The 19,019-nt window shown below is 38.8% G+C and overlaps 1 protein-coding gene and 1 long non-coding RNA gene across 2 annotated transcripts; both read left to right on the plus strand.

Annotated features, from left to right (window-relative positions):
• The first annotated feature begins 427 nt into the window (after window positions 1-427).
• Window positions 428-14,002, plus strand: enpp4 (ectonucleotide pyrophosphatase/phosphodiesterase 4). The gene is made up of 9 exons (XM_061032213.1): window positions 428-572; window positions 2,532-2,745; window positions 3,655-3,948; window positions 4,126-4,230; window positions 5,718-5,916; window positions 6,019-6,192; window positions 6,954-7,223; window positions 9,314-10,651; window positions 11,125-14,002. The coding sequence occupies exons 2-8, from the start codon at window positions 2,533-2,535 to the stop codon at window positions 9,400-9,402; spliced, it is 1,344 nt and encodes a 447-aa protein (XP_060888196.1). The 5' UTR covers window positions 428-572; window position 2,532; the 3' UTR covers window positions 9,403-10,651; window positions 11,125-14,002.
• Window positions 7,223-8,379, plus strand: LOC132959312 (uncharacterized). Its single transcript, XR_009666965.1, has 2 exons — window positions 7,223-7,269; window positions 7,312-8,379. It is a non-coding gene; the product is annotated as an uncharacterized LOC132959312 (long non-coding RNA).
• Window positions 14,003-19,019: the final 5,017 nt, after the last annotated feature.

A 19,019-nucleotide genomic window follows, 5' to 3' on the forward strand; every position in this document is an offset into this window, starting at 1 on the left:
CACTTTTGTGGCATGATGATGACACTATGCTGGCTGACTATATAGAATCACATGTGGGGAAAAAACAACATTTTGCCTGTTTGGCAAATTGGAGCACAACCTTGCATTGTAATGCAGTGCATTACTGTGTTGTTATTTGTCATGCACTTCCAATCTACACTCATTTACGACATTATCTCATATAGGTTGTTTTTTTAAACATGTGATTTTACAAAAAAAACTCTTGAAAGTTTTGAAAATTTTACATTTTTTTTTTTTTTTTAATTTGACAAAAAAAACTCTTGAAAGTTTTGAAAATACCCTCTTTTTTATTTTTATTTTTTTTTACGAAGAACTAGATGCAAATTTCGTTCAGGTTCAACCGGTTCAACCACATACCTGGAGTTCAACAAGAAAACTGGTCACATCTGTTGCCTCGCTATTTTGAAAGGGCATACCGGAGCGGCTGGTAAACCTGTTAGCTTTACAACAATAGTCTTGGTAAATGTCGAGGAAGTCAAACGATGATGGTGCGCACATAGCATAGAATAAATGGAAAAGTAATTCAGCTAGTGGAAAACTGGATGTAACAGGTAACGTTAATGGACAGACTGTTAGCAATATGCTTTTTTTTTTTTAAAAAAACAACCTTTAAAAACGCTACCAAGTTAATGCTTATAACACTTTCCCTAAGTTTTGGCATCGACATAACCCATTATACGTTTAAGTTTTACAGGAAGTGTTTGAAATATCGTCATTTTTTGGGCAGTTTTGTGTTAGCACAGTGACTTCCGGGTTTGTTTTTTGTGCTTATTGACCAGTTGCTGAAGAATGTAGACTACTTCAGGTGAATGCCAATGAGTGACTGTAACACTAACATACATTAAGAACAGGAAGCAAATGGCACTGCGGTCAAGCCAGCCGCTCCTCGAGTTTACATGGTGAAGTGAGCCGCCCCTTACTTTGAAGTGCCCACGTATTCTGATCTTTATGGCAAATGCTCCGGAGTCCAGAGCGAGCAGAGAAAGAGAGCGATGAAGTGAAGTGCTAAATGCCTAGGTCTTACCATAAAACTGACTATGAGATACACGTGTATGAAACGGGAGCAAACAGAAAACTGTTCAGGGAATAGCTTCAGAGGTCGGGGAAGTTAGTGTGAGAATAATTCTGCGAGTCTGCGGTAACTTCCGTTTTTCAAAATAAGGTGTTCACAATAAAAAAAAAAACAGTTTTCTTGGAGAAAACAATAATTATATATATTTTCTTACATAAGTACACCATGATTCTGATATGGTTGGACTAAGTACTTCCTAGACTACATGCACAGGTACTATGAAGTACTTTTACTGTGTACTTTTTGAGAAATCCATTGTCAAAGTCCATTATATGTCATATTGTTGAGTCTTATTTTTCTGACTTTGATGTCATATAAAAATAAAATCTTCCATAAGTACATTTAGGTACTTTTACTGTGTACTTTCTGAGATAATAGAACACAATAACTACCTTTAACTTCATAAATGTCTTTTACAAGACATCAAAGTCATAAAAAAGACTCATTATAGTGATTTATAAAGAACTTTGACAATGGATTTGTCAGAAAGTACACAGTAAAAGTACTTCATAGTACCTGTGCATGTAGTCTAGGAAGTACTAAGTCCAACCATATCAGAATCATTTTCTACTTTTTTTTTTTACAAGACATCAAAGTCAGAAAAAAATACTAATTATAGTGCTATTCCCTGAACAGTATTTTGTTTGCTCCCGTTTCATACACGTGTATCTCATAGCCAGTTTTATGGTAAGACTTCTGCATTTATCACTTTTGCCTGGAAAAGGAGATTAATAAAGGACTCGCTCTCTCTGTCTGTTACTCCTGCTCGCTCTGCAGTCCGGAGCATTTACCATAAAGATCAGAATACGTGGGCACTTCAAATTTAGGGGCGGCTCACTTCACCATGTAAACTCGAGGAGCGGCTGGCTTGACCGCAGTCAATTAGCTGCATCCGGGATTAAATGAATTCATGTCCTTAAAAAAAAAAAATAACAATAAAGAAAAGATATTCAGTTAGGTCTAAACACCAGATATCTCTTTTTGGTGCTATGGTAGTTAAATCCTTGATCTCTTGTTATTCTTATTTTTTATATTTTAAGTGCTTATTTATGTATCTATTCTTATATTGTTTTATTTGCTCTGATAACCTGCTGCAGTAACATCACAATTTCCCAGTTTGGGATCAGTAAAGTAATTCTATTCTATTCTATATCTATGTTGAAGTAATTCAGGTATTGTGACAACTCTAGTTGCAAAAGAAAATAATTGACGTGTAATTTTAACGACATTCAATTAAACAAATGTTTGCATATGAACATCTTCCTTAACTAAATATTGGACATGGTACACATCATGTCTTCTACAGTGAAAATCTAGGCAGCCTGATGTAAGCATGTAGCACATAGCAGCACTGATTAGCTGTGGTAAACAGAGCATTAGCATTTAGCATACACTTAAAATAGATAGTAGATTAAAATGTTCTTTCACTTCCTCTTAGGATGTTACTTAAACTGCTGCTGGCTTTCCTGTGTGGGGTAACAGCTCAGCACGGTCCTCCTCCTTTGCTGCTGGTGTCATTCGACGGCTTCAGAGCAGACTACCTGCAGAGGTTCCCGATGCTGAACCTGAAGCTCCTGTACAACCAGGGGGTCCTGGTGGAGGAGCTCACCAACGTCTTCATCACCAAGACGTTTCCAAACCACTACAGCCTGGTAACCCTGCTACTCCCCGCAGCTGTTTATCGGATTTAACCACTTAATAGTGTGTATGGGGGTGTGGGCAGAATGAAACACAAACTGTACAAATGAAACCTACAAATATGGTACATTAGGGTTGCAAAGGGGTGGAAAACTTCCGGGAAATTTCCCTGGGAAGTTAAACTGGGGAATTTTGGATTATGGGAATTATTTGGAAATTGAGGGTAATTTAATCGAACTTTATCATATCCAAGCATAAATATAAACATTTCGTTTTGTCATAGATGGCCTATAGCTTATTTAGCATCTAACTAATCAGCTAGCTAATTACTGCATCAATGCATTTTTATGTGATATTTGCAAGTTGAACATTAATACCATACATTTATTTACTTTTAAAATATATTACCCTATAATATCATCAAAGCTTACTTCACTTTATGTAGTCAACAGGCTAAAATGTGTGGCTTCAACAGTTTTGTGCTGTGGGCTCAACAGTGTGGTCCAGGGTTCTAGAAATCATCTGTGCATGTGATGGAGGAGTGCACAGTGCAGGTAGGGGGCGTGGCCTAAATAGCCCTGCAGTAAGCAGTGTGTGTGATTGAGGAATAGCAGAGATATTCAAGTGTACTGGCATGAAATCTGGTTGTTTTAGACAAGATTATATTATAATATATTTTCTCCAACTATATTTAAATTCCCTGTTACCGGGCCAACCTTCAATTTTGTAAATTCCCGTTTATTCCCATAAATTCCTGTTTATTCCCATAAATTCCTGTTTATTCCCATGGAAAGTTTCCAACTCTGAAAATTCCCGGAATTTTGCAACCCTATTGTAGATATTAGATCAAATCAAGTCAAGCGGAGTAGAAGCATAATCCTGGATTATAAAAAGTCTAACTGTTCTTTGTTTTCCCCGTCCAGGTTACCGGGCTGTACGCCGAATCTCACGGTATAGTCGCCAATAACATGTACGACCCCGTCAGCCACAAGTTCTTCCATGTTGGGGGAAAAAATGACCCGTGGTGGTGGAGCGAGGCGGAGCCCCTCTGGGTCACAGCACTGGACTCTGGCTACAAGACGGCAGGGGTGATGTGGCCCGGCTCGGATTTAGCGATAAGAAACCGCACGCCGTCGCATTTCCTGCCCTACGACCCCGGTGTGACGTTTGGGCAACGCGTGGGGAATGTTACAAACTGGATTCTTGGAGACGGAAAGGTAGAGGAGTTAAAAGCTGTTTTTCCACTCCTTACTTTATTTTAAAGCCGTATAGGAACCGACTGCCATTTTCTCTATCACACCACAAACTACTTCTACTGGTCAGTGGTGAACAGAATGTTTGAATGAAGCAGTAAACATTGTGTGACACCTTCTTCATATCCCTCATCCCAACAGGAGGAAGGAGTGAAGTTTGCGGCTCTCTACTGGGAGGAGCCAGACAGGTCAGGCCACCTTTACGGCCCTGACAACACCTCAGAGATGGCAAAAGCTTTGAAGGAGGTACAGGTTTTTTTGCCCTAGCAGAGACGCTGCTTGTCAACAGGCAAGGCAGGCAACTGCTTGGGGCCCCAGGCCATGTGGGGGGGGGGGGGGGGGGCAACGGCTGACAAACTTTTAAACCAAAGCATTGCCTCAAATTGTGCAAATCTAGCAAACAACAGTGGGGGGTGTCAGATGCCTTGCAAAGCGTCACAGCATGATTCCGGTGCTTTGGACTGATATGATATAAATTATGTGATCATTAATAAAATAGGAATCCATCCTTGGTTGACTTTCCAACCAATCTCCCTGATGTTTTTCTGGATTTACGGTTACCCCCATATCCCCCCTTCAAAATGAAAATTCAATATCTTCCACTGCTATATGGGGCAGCAGTAGATCAGTCTGTAGGGACTTGGGTTGGGAACCGGAGGGTCACCAGTTCAAGTCCCGGTGCGGACCAAATCTGGAAGGTGGTCTTGGTAGCTGGAGAGGTGCCAGGGCACTTCCCGAGCACTGCAGCTTGTAGCAGACTCACTCTGACATCTCTCCACTAATGCATGTACACAGCTGCATGTAACACTCAGGATACAAAATTTAGTCAAAATAAAATATGTATTTAGAAATAATAAATCATCAAAAAGATTTTACAAATGAATGTGTACAGGGCTGATGTGAGGTTAGACTCTTGGAGCTGGTGGAGAATTAATTAAAACACACGACACAGAACATGTTACCGGTTTCAAATTTCTATTTTCAACAAATAACAAAAAAACACTTTTAAACACAATTAAATTAAAGAAAAACAGGCCTTCAATTCACAATTTCTTTCGGGCACCTTTTACCCTCCATCCAGCTAAAAACTAAACAATCCCAATTATATTCATTCCAGACTGCATCCAATTGGCTCAGGGGATTTGATTGACAGATGCTGTTGTCCAATGGGAGGGACTATTTCAGCAGTGTTACATCCTGTTTGTGCATGTGTGTGAGAAGCATATCCCTATAAATAACTACAAATTTTGATGTGACAGACACACAACGCCTTCAGAGGTTTATTCAGTGTGCTTGTAAGCCCTATTCACACATGCACAAAACTCCCTTTTTCACCCCAACTATATATTTTGTTTAATTTTTTAATTTAATTTATTTGACATGGACATACAGTAAGGTCGGTGCTTTACCATCTAACCATGCACAATCAGGATGTACTGCTCTTAGTGTTAATAGCACAATGCTAATTTGCAAGACATTACCACAGGAGGCTTTTAGAAATAAAGAGAGGAACATCAAAACAGTTCAGTTATCAATAGAGTGCAATTATATTATGTTTTTCTTTCAGTTTCATGTTTTATTTCAGGCTAGCTTCCAAATACTTCCTGCTGTGAGTGACATGTGTGAAGAAGAAACTTTTGCTGCTTTCCCAAATAGATTTTTGCTGTTTTTGTACACAACACCTGCTTGATGGAGTGTATTCTTTACAGATATGTCTCTTTGTTTGAGTTCAGGTTGACGACAACATCGGCCTTCTGGTTTCAGAGCTGAAGCGGACCGGCCTCTGGGGTCACATCAATGTCCTGATAGCCAGCGACCATGGCATGGCTCAGTGCTCGACAGAGCGCCTCATACGGCTCGACGACTGCCTCCGACCAGACAGCTACACGCTGGTGGACCTCACACCTGTGGCAGCCATTCTCCCAAATGAAGGTAACCAGGTTCAGCGCAGCTTTTTTTTTTTAAATTTAGGCTTTATTCATGATAAATGAGAAGATTGTTTTTGGTTCCCATTTCACTGCGTGTGTTTTGCAGATCCAGAGGCCATGGTGACCCTGCTGAATAAGTGCCACGCTCATATAAAAGCGTATTTGAAAGAGGACATCCCCGACAGATTACATTACAGCCACAACATACGCCTACAGCCGATCATAGTGGTTGCTGACGAGGGCTGGACCATAGTGCAGCGTGGGAACAAGCTGGAAAAATGTGCGTATTTTGCTTGTTTTTCCAACATTATGATAATATTAGTCTTAATTTCAGAGCTTTGGCCAAGGACACATTTTAATGTCAGTTGTTATTCACGCTTTCTGTATTTCTAATTATTATTACTGCCAAATAAGTAATAATTATAAAAAAAAAGGTTATGTCCATTATGACTACTTTTTAAGACTTTTCAAATTTATAACGATATATATATTTAAAAAAAAGAAGTTGCCCCATATAGACATGAAAGTAAGTCTAAAAAATTAACATTGATTCTTCTCAAGATGTTGGCCAATTTATTTTTGCTGAACTTTTTGTATCTAAGCTAGCAGATTCAATCATTCAATCAATATTATTATGTAACATGAAAAAAAAAAAAACCTCGCTAAATGTTGGACTGCTCCTTTAAAATGGTGTTTACATCAAGATACAAGGAGGGTCCATGATTTCAAATGAACACCGCAAGACCATGCCACAACCTCATTTGTCATTTATATATTATATGCATGACTGATTTCCATTAACAGTTGTGTGTTTTATAGCGGTTTGCCAGTAAGCTCGAGGTACTCAAACTAGAAGCTAGGATTACGACAGCATTTTCAATATGGCTAACACCATCGTCTGGCTTTTAAACTCTGCCTCAAAAACCGGACGTGTGACATCACTTACACAACGTCCATGTTATATACAGTATATAAGAACCTCACAGGCCCTCCACTTATCAGCTCTCTCTCTCTCTCTCTCTCTCTCTTTCCCACCACTAGTGGGCCAACATGGCTACGACAACGCCTTCCCTAGCATGCACCCCTTCTTGGCAGCGACGGGGCCTTATTTTCGTCAAGGTTATCGAATCAGCAGTTTACAAAGCGTGGACATTTACCCGCTCATGTGCCATCTGCTGTCAATGCCTCCGCGGCCAAATAATGGCACTCTGACCCGGGCCCGGTGCCTCCTGGCTGCTGAGATCTGCTGGGATGTCGGGCTGACGATCCTGCTGCTAGTGGGCCTCCTCCTGCTAGTCATCACGGTTGCAAGTAAGTCTGAATAAATACATCTATGTGATGCTGTGTTTCCAAATAAGTCTGAATAAATACATCTATGTGATGCTGTGTTTCCACACAGTCTCTGCATTGGAAAGCACCAGTGGTGGCATGTTAAGAGGAAAAACAAGTGGAACGAGGATAGACATGTAAAAAGAGAGTGCGGTTTCATTGCTGTGAAGAGCAATCAGATCAGGCTTTTTTTTTTTTTTTAAAGCAGTGGCTAAGCTAAACATTTTGGACTGGACTGGCCCAACTGGGGCCCCGAATTATGTAGGGGTGGCCTGAAGCAAAGTTATTACCATATTGGTCCGAATATAAGACGGCCTTTTTCCCCATCGAAATAGGTCCGAAAAAGTCGGGTCGTCTTATATTCGGGGTCTAGTATTCAGAGCGCAGCTCTAATTGTTCGCCTGTCCCTTTAAATGTCAATACACATGACGCGCTCTTGGAGGAGCAGGGGAGCGATGACAGTGAGAGCGAACACAGCGGGGCGGAGTACGTGTGTGAGGAATAGGAGACATCGGAGGAGAAGTTTGGCGAGCTTTAGTTTAGTTAAAGATGTGGCCTGTATTTTCTCTGTTATTTAAAAATGTTGATAATATTGCTTGATTTTAATTTTGAATCATACTGTACATATTTTGACCTTGTGAAAAACTTTGTTTTGAAAAGTGCCGTAGCATATAACGATAAAGAGGCCTACGTTTATTATTGTTATCATTATTACAACAACAGGTGTTTAATTCAATGTGTTTTTAATATTGGGGAGCGATGAGAGCGAACACAGCGGGGCAGAGTGTGTGTGTGAGGAATAGAGCGGAGACATCAGAGGAGAAGTTTGGTGAGTTTTAGTTTAGCGGTAGTTTAGTTAAAAGTGTTGCCTGTATTTCCTCTGTTATTTCAAAATGTTAAAAACATGTAGATAATATTGCTTGATTGTTAATCGATTTTAATTTTGAATCATACGGTACATAGTTCGCCCTTGTGAAACACTTTGTTTTGAAAAGTGCCGTAGGTCTATACCGATAAATACGGTATGTTAATTATTATTATAATTATTAATACAACAGGTGTTTAATTCAATGTGTTTTTAGTATTGTTATTTTCAAATAAAATTAAGTTCTTTAAAAAAAGTTCTTTATAAAAACAAGATCTGGTCTGCAAATCTTTTTTTCTAAATGTGAGTGTTGAAAAACGGGGGTCGTCTTATAATCAGGGTCGTCTTATAATCAGGGTCGTCTTATAATCAGGGTCGTCTTATATTCGGACCAATACGGTATTATTCAAAAAACCAATGAAAAAAAAAAATACAAAAAAAAAATGAAATGAAACCAAAACAAGGCTTTACCAAAAGAACAATAACTAACAGTATTGTGCGTTTACAGAACTATCTAAAACAAAACATACACATATACACCAATTAATAGAATGTATTTACCGTTCTGTCTCAGCTAGCTAGCTATCTCCTCTAACTACAAACATTAACATATCGGAAAGATGTTACTTTCCTTTGCACAATTTTAACAAAGTAAGACACCAACTGGCAACAATTAAAGAATTAAGCTTACATGATTAAGAACATGTATGTCCAAAGTCAAAATTCAAAGTACTAATCAAGGGACACTGAAATGCAGAGAAAGCTACTAGCAGCCTGTTGAAACACATCCAGACAAGATGATTGTTGGACTCTGACAAGGAGAATAGCTAATCATCGTTTAGGATTTTGGGGTGGCCTCTATAGGGTGGCCCTGGCCCCCCCTCTGGCTCCGCCCCTGTTTGTAAGACTGGATTGATTGTTGCTTATAGAAGACATTAACTGTGTAGAGTTTTTTCCCCCCCTGAAATGTTTGGAGGGGGATCAGCAACTCTGTGGTCTGAAAATCCCAGAGAGGTCAAAAAGTGGTATGACTGAAAGTGAAGGGATTGAAAGATTTTGGCCAAATACTGAAGCTGTAGTGTGATTGCTTCGTAACGTACCTGAGTCCTTATTTTATGCTGTATATTTATGAATGTTGTTTTGCTTTTTTTTTTATTCACTCTTTGCCTGCGACTGACCATCAGAGTAACACTTCTTATTTCTTTAGTTGTGTTCAGGTTGATGTACCGGCGGCGCTCATTGGCTTATCGCCAGATGTCAGAGAACAACTTTGAGTCGGATCATGGCAGTATCTGACATGATGGTGTCTTCGTTTCAACACTGCACCAAGAAGGGGGACGGACAGTTTCACAAAAAACAACAACCACCAAAAGTGGGAAAAGTGGGCGATACTTTGAAAATGTAACAAGACAAAGAGTTTGTCACCATTTTTTTAAACCATTACAACTGCAGGGTCAGCTGACTGGTACTGACTGTTCATAACTTTTCTTCAAACTCTGTCACAATGGACATGATAATGTGATGGATATGGAAGCCCATTTCCGCCAGTTAAAAAAATAAAAATGAAACCTTGGCTTTGTTGAGATTTTTTTTTTGCCCATATTAAGTCAAAATTATGAGATAAAAAAGTCATAATTATGAGATAGTTGAAAGGAAGAAAACTTACTAAAGACAAAGCAGTAGCTTTACTTTGGTGTGAGCTCTAGCTGCTATTTAATATGATATGGATTGTGAGTACATTGAGACTTACTTTAAACGTGGTTATACCACAAATGAAATGTTATCTTTGCTAGCGGATTCGCATGGGATAGTGCTAAGCAAACGCACCCTTGAAAGGATTTTAAGGAAGAAGCAGCTCTGGCGAAGAAAGAATAAAACTGATGTGGCTGAGGTGGCAACCTTTATTGAGAATCAACTGGAAACATCTGGTCAGTGCCATGGCTACAGATGGAGGCACCAAAAATGTTGGTTACATGGGATTGTGACTGACAGAGAAACAGTTTGAGTATTGCTGCAGTTATTTGATGGTGAAGGTGTTGATGTCAGGTCAAGAAACAGACTGCGGAGGCGTGTTTACCACAGCTGTGGTCCAAACAATGTTTGGCATATTGATGGCTATGACAAGCTTAAGCCATTTGGAATTGCAATCAGTGGATCCATTGATGGTTTTTCCAGGAAGATGATTTGGCTTGAAGCTTACAAAACAAACAATGACCCAAAGGTCATCGCTGGCTACTATATGGATGCTGTGATCAATGCTGGTGGTTGCCCTGCCAGAATCAGACTTGACTTGGGGACAGAAAATGGCCATATGGCTGAAATGCAGCAGTTTTTGCATTTTTCTGAGAACCAAGCTGAAACAGACAGTGTAACCTTTGGTCCAAGCACTGGAAACCAGCGGATAGAACGATGGTGGTTAACCTTGAGAAGTGAGTGTGTCCAGTTTTGGATTGACCTGTTTGACAAACTGAGAGAAGATGGCTACTTCTCAGACAACTTCTTGGACAAGTCCTTGATCCGGTTTTGCTTTCTTCAAACAATACAGGTAAGTGACACATTCAAATATTGCCCAATTATATTTTTAAGAGACACAAATTGTGTGTGATATAGTCATTGCCTTTATGGTGTATGGAGACTAAAAAATACTATTTTTTTTGTTTTGTGGTTAACAAAGAAATCATGATGGTTGGGGTAATTATCAAATTAATTCATATCATATAATATACAGATACTGTATATAAAATAATTTTAGAATTGTATGATAAATGACATTACATAATGATGTCAAAGACAGGTTTTTTGATATTTTGATAGCTGTTATATTATGCCTGCAACAGTAGTTGCAGTGCAAAAAAATTACAATTTACTGGTATTCATATTATTGTGCGAGCCCCCTGTATCACAAGCAAGGACAAATCTCACAGATAAAAACCTACCATGGGTCAGGACTACTAGCCAGGGCAGTAATTACTAATGGCTTACATTTTATGCACTGACTAAATATGATGTGCCTTCTAGGAAGAACTTGATGAGGTTGTTCTGACTTGGAATAACCACAGAGTCCGTCAAGTCCACAACTCACGCTCACCTCATGGACGTCCCTCCATATTGCATGCAGTCCCTCAACTGTACGGAGGCAGGGATTGTTTGCATCATGTGGATATGGAGAAGATTCAAATCTGTTACAGAGTACCAATGAAACGAACACAGGTGTCTGGTCTGTGGGGGCCCGGGGCCGGTGAGGAGATGAAGCAGCTATTCAACAGATTTCAGGTGTTCATGGCTTTAGGTTACATGTATCCTGATGACCCCCTTACTCCTCACTCAGAGAGCAATGCGAAGGCCAATAGCCACCTCACTGCAACACTTTGTTTACGTTTCAGGGACACTATCTAGTACCGTGAGCGTTAGCCTACTGTGTAGTAACCTATAGGCTACATTGACATTTGAGTCAACGTCAGCGCTACGTAAACAGTAATGTAATGTGTTTAGTTCTAACGCCAACCAGATTAAAAGACACAACTATTTGGGCTATCATGCATCTAACATTTATCACATTTGGTAGAATTAGTTACCTTGTTTAGGATTGCATAGCGTGGCTGGGCGAGTGAGGGGATGCATCATTTTTATCTCATAATTATGACTTAATATGGGCAAAAAAAAAATCTCAAAGAGACTCAATAAAGCCAAGTTTTCATTTTTATCTTTTTAACTGGCGGAAATGGGCTTACATTTTTTTGTAATGTAGCGTATTGAAGGGAAATGTTGACGTTTCTTTTTATTGTTGAAATTTTAGTTTTTCTGCAGGAATTGTTTTTTTTTTTTTAAATAAAAGGTGTGTATTTGTACTGTTCCTGTTGGCCAGCAGAGGGAGCCAGTAGGTCATATTTATATTTATGTTACATCTCACTGTGGAGGAAAGCTAAAAGTAAATGTTGGTATCTTGCTTTTTTTTTTTTTTTTTAATCCTACAGTCTGGAATAATCCAGTTTAGGCTTGACTAATCAGTTTATCAATAACTACATTTTAGGGTGATACATTTAACAAATACATTTTTGTATTAAAGGGAATAACTGCTATTAAAGCTGTAGTAAAGGGAAATGGCTATTCTGAAGAGGCTGATTTCTATCCATATAAGACTGTAGATAAAATAATGATGAAAATAAAGATATCACACCGATGGAACAAGGTGATATTCACCATGAGAAAACTTGATTTTGTTTTATGTGAAATAAGCCGTGTGGTAGTTATTTGAAGGATCTTGTGGGACAGCTTCACACTGGATTGTTTTTATTTTAAAAAAATGATAGATGATTAAATTCAGTGAATGATTTGTAACCTTTATCATGTATGATAAGTTTCATATTTTTAAGCGTCTGATGGAACTTTCTCCATCAAGCAGTGCCATAAAAATACCAAAGCCAAAGATTAAAGTTTGTCTCATTATCACAAGTCTTATAAAGTGTATTCCTCTTTGCCAAAGAGCTCCATCTTTCAAAAAGACATCTACGTACCACCATGTTTGTGTTAATTGTTAAACAGCTCTATAATTGACAGTTTACACTTGTTATCGTATCAGCTGATACAGTAAAAAAATTGTTCTTCCAAAGAAACAACATATGTCTGGATTATTCTAAAATATACATTACTATTAGAACGCCATGCTGTTTTGAGCTGGGTTTGACCTAAAGTGTAAGAACTGACGCCATGTTTGTAGTCTTTTTAAGCAATTTCTTGTGGCGGTATACGTATTTTGCGATTTACTTGAAAAGGATGTTTTAAAAAAAATAATTGATTACAGTCATGCCTCTTAATTTGCACCCTCATTTCTGTGAGACGTGAAAAGTTTGTGCCATAAAGCAGTCCCAGTGTAAAAACTCAGGCCAGAGGTGTGATATGAGGCGCAGCGAAGAAGCTACCAGCGTCAAGATGATGTTCTCATGTTTTGTGCTTAGATCATTTTTTAATGTTTGAATGTTTTAAAGCAGTGGTTCCCTTGAGCACCCTCTACTTATATCTAAGAAAAGCTGAGTCGCCCCCAGGACAGTCGCAAAAAAAAAAATTGCTATCCAAAGTTATTAATTTTAATTGATTTCATTGATAAAATCCCAACAGATTGGGCCCACACACACACACAAGTGTTTCAATGTTATTTAAAGGTCACATATTATCCTCCTTTTTGATAAGTTAAAGAAGTCTCAGAGCTCCTGAAAACATGTCTCCTGCCAAAAAATCAACTCTGATCCTGTTTTTTTATTATGCCTTTAGAACCCTCTATTTCAGCCCTGCTCAGAACAGGCTGTTTCTGTGTCTGTACCTTTAAATATGCAAATGACCTGTGTCTGACCACGCCCCTCTCTGGAAGGGCTTGAGCTATCTCGCTCCATGCCCTGAAGAAAGGTAGACTCAGAAGTCAGAACAAACACCTACTGTAGCTGTGGGAGTGTCACCCACCTGGGGGAGGGGTTACTGCCCTTTGTGATGTCACAAAGGGAAAATCTCCAAACAGCCTGTTTGAGCACACATTTTCTGAAAAGTGGAGCAGCAAAAGATGGAGAGGATGGACTCTTCTCATCATTTGGGGGGTTTGTAGACAGACTAGAGACACATTAGAGTTAGAGAAACATGGTGAAGTGGATTTTGCATAATGTGTGACCTTTAAGTTAATATGTGTGCATCTAATTTTGACAACCGGACTCAAGGTGCGGAACCAGTGTTTTAAAGGTACAGTACGTTATGTAATATGCACTTTTAATGTGTTTGGTCATCAACGTTACCCTTTTTTGTTTTTGGTCTGTGAAGGCGTGTAAAATACCTTCTTGGTTCCGTCCAAATCATGGAAGGTCTACGACAGTTTCCCTCGGGGTCAATAAAACTTTGAAAATGAGTAAATTGATTGAGCATTGGACTTTTGTGTGTCAATTGAAACAAACTCATATCCAGTGTAACAAAATGCAAATGCAAAGGAAAAGTGACACACATTTGGAAAAAATGAATTTATATTCCTTTATATTTTTTTTTCTCCATCGCAGTCACAACAATACAATGTAATAAAATGGTAAAGATATAAAATCAAACTCAATACTGACGCGTATACATTTTTGTTTTTTGTTCAAACAAAATGAACTGTACATGTTTTCATTTATATCTGCTCTACATAATTTAAACTCTGTCACCACTTCATTGTAGTCATCTCTGTTTTATTGTAAATCTTTGTCTCTTCACAGATAAATAGACTTTATTTTCCGGAGGTATTGTAACAAAAATAATACATTTTCCTAATGCTGGCCACCTGGAGCCATTGAAAATATCATTCAACTCTTTGCCAGAATACTTTACTATCGTAGACACAGAGTACATAAACAAAACAAGAGTTACACCCATGTGCTTTCTCGTTTCTCTCCTGATTCCTTTGTGGATGGTCAGAAACATTCGAAGTGTATTTGTGAATCCCCCCATAGACTAGAAGATTCCTGAATGGTGTTTTTATGAGCCGATGACAGTCGCCATCACTTGTACAGTGGAGTTAAGAGGTGTTAGTCAGACAGCCCCTGCTTTCAGTACAATGAGCAACACAAGTGTTTGTTCTCTGTTTGAACTGCTAATAGATGTAATTGTACTCTGCAAACATAAGCATCTTCTCAGGCTATTTAATCGCGCACAAATGGACTCCTCAAATTGCGTTTTTTAACTATTGTACTAAAGGGGTTGGTTCTCCAAAATGCTAAGAAATAAACCTCTCAAATCAGCTTGTTTCAAATCATTGCTATGACTTGTTTTTAGGAATTTTACATTTTCAGAAAAATTAGCTTATGCTTAGCTTAGCATAAAGACTGGAAATGGGGAGAAAACAGCAACTATCAGCAACTCTTAATGATTTAAACTAACATTTTATATCTCAATAACTTCATTTGTTAAAAACCAGAAATATAAAAAAGACAGGTGTTTTTACCGGGAGTTATGTGCTGGAAATCTTAGCTAGGCACAGTGACTTCCTGTGTTTTCCGCTCACAGGGACAAAATACAAATGGACTGTGTCCGACACCAATCCCCTCACTGAAACTCCCTATAAAATAGATTTGAGCTCATTTAGCAAGGAGTGGCATATTAAGATTTACTTTCCTATATTTTTCTCTCTGCAAATGGCAAAGCTAGCATTGTTAGATTGTTTGTTGTTCCATCGTGTAATTTCTGAAGGCACTATTTCCTGGATATATTTTCCAACTCTGAATGCACTCCCTATTTCATTTTTAGTGCACTACATTAGGTCCAAAAGTTAGAATTCAGAGTTCAGCTTTGAACAGAGCTAGCTCTTGTTAGCTAGCTAGCTAACCGTTTTCTCCCTTGTTCCACTTTTAAGCTAAACTAATCGACTGTCGGCTCAGGGTTCATGTAGCCTACAGTTTGGGGAGTGGTGAAAATGTGTCCTAAAAAGCACCAAAACCTTGTGGGCTGTCTGGCCGATCACCTCTGTAACCTCATCCTGCCTACAGATCTAGTATCAGTGTGCTTATACTCAAGACAACACGATGGCACAGACTCCTACAAAAAACACAGTTTCCAGTTAAGCTGATTTTTCTTCTCCCGTCTTACATTCTGGATATTTATAAAGAACATTTACTATCATTACATTTGAAAGATCCATCTAAGCAAAGTCATCGAACATAGATCCAACTGAGGATTACCAGAAAAATGTATTTACAATCAAAATGCCAACCACGAGAAATAAAATATACTTTGCACATTGAAACCTCTAAAGCTACTTATTTTCCAAGCTGAAGAACACAGTATAAAATCATGAGTCAAACAAAATAAACGCTCATGGTACATCTTTTAGATACATCCACATAAAGGTTTAATATGACCCTGCACTGTGCTTTTAGTATCCACACCTGAGTCAAACCGCTGAAATCCTCACAACGCGTTTTCTATGATTGAGTGTTTGTACTAAAAAAAAAATTAAATTGTTGTTGGACTCAGATCTGGTAGAAACTGGTCTGGCCTCAATTTCTACAGAACCATGATGAGTAATGATAATTTCCCAGCTCTGGACCAAGCAAGTAAAACTTTGGCAAAAAGAAAAAAGCATATGAAGCATTACTGACACATGCAGTAATCTGCACACTCATACACATGCCGCACATACATACACGCACCCCAACAACAGGCCTCATATGCTTGGTAGACCCTGATAGTGAAACATGTATGTGTTTATCCAGGAAAACATTTTCCCACTCCCAACAAATATCAACCGATAAATAGGCAGATTTACGGTAGAGTATTAGGGCCACTGAATTTTTCATTGTTATGACTTTTTCCTCCGAGTTCTGACTTTTTTCTCAAAATATTTACTTTTTGCGTCAGTATTCTGACATCACATTTCTGAGATTAGAGACAGAATTTTGACATTTTTCAAAGTCAAAATTCAGACTTTTATCTAATAATTTTGTCTTTGATCCCTCAGTTCAAGAATTCTGACTTAAATCTGAGAAATCTGACTTTTTTTCCCCAGGAAAAAATTTCAGGACGAAACAAACTAATATTATAATGGCCCTAATCCTCTTGTACAAACTTGATGGAAAAAATAAAACCCAAGTTAAAAGAAAAGATTAAAAAAAACAAACATCAAATGATCATAAAGAAATACAAAAAGTATCCAAAAATGTAAACAAAATGGATATCACGTTTGCACTCTTTCACATTTTCTATGCAAATAAAGACAAAAGGCAACAAATTCCAATACAAAAAAAGAATACATGCAAACAGTGATGTGGTATGTTAATTAAGGTCATCCAAGCCCAGAACCTTTCTGTGTGAAACCTTGCATAGCTTTTGATGTGTTGCCATACAATAACACCGACTGGATTTGTATTCCTTACAGAGTGGGCCTGGCTAAGGCTATGGGTTTCTCTTCAAGTGTAGCAAGCAGACTCAGCTGTAGACTGACTGGTGATACATGAGTTTTGGACTATGGGTGATATGAAGGGTAATCTGAGTTAAACATAAACAGAGATGATAAGATACCTGCAGTTTGATAATGACGCTACAGCTGAATCTAAGAGCTACACATGAATAATCCTGTATAAAGACGGTACTGTAGTTTTTGGTTGTGTACGACCTGATTTGGTTGAGTTAAACCTGACTCTGATTGGCTGGAGCTTGGGTGCAAAAAAAGGGGACAATGGTTTGGGTCAAAATATCAGAGCTCAGTGCATGGGAGAAGCTAGCGGGACAACATAAATCGCCCTTTAAGAACCCAGAATCACATAAGACCTCTGCAGTAGCCACTTATTTCCTAAGAAATCCTCAAATCTAGAACATTCATGCAAGAAATTCACGAGCACAATCTGTTAAACGAACAGAACATTTCTAGCTGTGTCCTCTACAGGTCACATGTTTTTTTTTAATAGGACAACGTGCTAACACAGTATTCTGTTTTCCTTTGATTTCTGTGCTCTGATACACTGAACACATGCGTCATGTACAGTGTGTGTCCAGACCAGAGTGTAATAAAAAGTAACACCATCCTCCTTATGTTCATCTTTTACATTTTTGACAAGATTTTGTTTTTGGGCCGTTATAAGAGACAGGACAGTGGATGGAATCTGAGTGGGGAATGACACTCAGGAAAGGAGCCACTGATAAGATTCAAACAGGCTCCTTACTTCATGGACTACAGCCTCCATATGCGGACCCACCACTAGGGTGAGATTACGATATCTTTAAATAAAAAAACCCACCTCCACTGTCCAGCCGATAAGGCATTGTAACTTTTGTGTGTCACCAAGTCAAGCAGAGACAGAAGGAGTTGTTATTTTTTTACTACACTCTCTACATGTGGAATCCTGGACTGATCGACTGGATTACATCATCCAGTCAATCTGAATGTGAAACACTTGATATATTTGGCTAAATCTTTCATACCACTGTTACCACAACTTTACAAAAGACCATCCAGCTTTACTCAATAGCACCATATGAATATTGTTCCCAAATTATAAAGGGGTAAGGGATTACTGGACATTAGTGTGTGAGTGTGTGTGTTTGTGGTGAGGTAGGGATGCATCCCTTGTTGTAACAATACTTTCCACTGTGTGTGTGTGTGTGTGTGTGTGTGTGTGTGTGTGTGTGTGTGTGTGTGTGTGTGTGTGTGTCTCCCTGCTGTGGGGTAAGACCCTGTGTGCATGCATGTGTGTTTGTGATTATGTGAGCGTGTACACTAAGCACATCTCCTTGCGTTGGAGACTTGCATAGCTTCAGCAGGACAGGAAGAGCAATTGCCCGTTTGGACGGAGCCTTTGGCACAGCCTTGGCCGATAACTGAAGGCAGTACTCAAGTTGCACCATAGAATACAAAGGGACAATCTGCCCTTATTGCACCATAAGTACATGTGTGTTTCATATTCGCACCATATGAAGTGGGATTAGCAGCCAATTGACTCTGTAGCTTGAGCATGTTGCACCATATGAACGCCAATGTTGCTGCTTCTGTTGTGCATTCACACCTACAGAAATGACTTAACACTTTGCAGCAAATTAACTATTTTTTCTGATTTTATCTGCTAGCACCACAGAAAAGAAATGTCAACATATATCCTATTCCTCAAACTGAAAGGGATACCTCAACATTTTTGGGTTAGTTTCCTTTTTTTTTGAGGCTGCAACATTCTGTTAGTATTTACTTTTTCTTTCACAGGGGTTCCCAATCTGAGGCTTGGGACCCCAGTGAGGGTCGTAACACAACTCTACGGGGGTCAAAAGATCTTAAACAGACTCGGATAGCTGGGAAATGTAATGTTGAATAATTCAATCTCTTCTGGTCTTCTAAAACTTTTCAATTAAAACAAGAACAACAAAAAAAAATCCTCAAGTGATGTAACGCGAGTCAGTGTAAGCCGACTTAAAGATTTGAA

The sequence above is a fragment of the Labrus mixtus genome, chromosome 24 (genome assembly GCF_963584025.1).
Source record: "Labrus mixtus chromosome 24, fLabMix1.1, whole genome shotgun sequence".
In the NCBI taxonomy this organism is placed as follows: Eukaryota; Metazoa; Chordata; class Actinopteri; order Labriformes; family Labridae; genus Labrus; species Labrus mixtus.

Coding starts and splice junctions, on each gene's coding strand:
- enpp4 (XM_061032213.1), top strand. CDS start 2,533: ATGTTACTTAAACTGCTGCTGGCTTTCCTGTGTGGGGTAACAGCTCAG. Junction 2,746..3,654: donor TTCCAAACCACTACAGCCTG/GTAACCCTGCTA, acceptor TTCCCCGTCCAG/GTTACCGGGCTGTACGCCGA. Junction 3,949..4,125: donor GGATTCTTGGAGACGGAAAG/GTAGAGGAGTTA, acceptor TCATCCCAACAG/GAGGAAGGAGTGAAGTTTGC.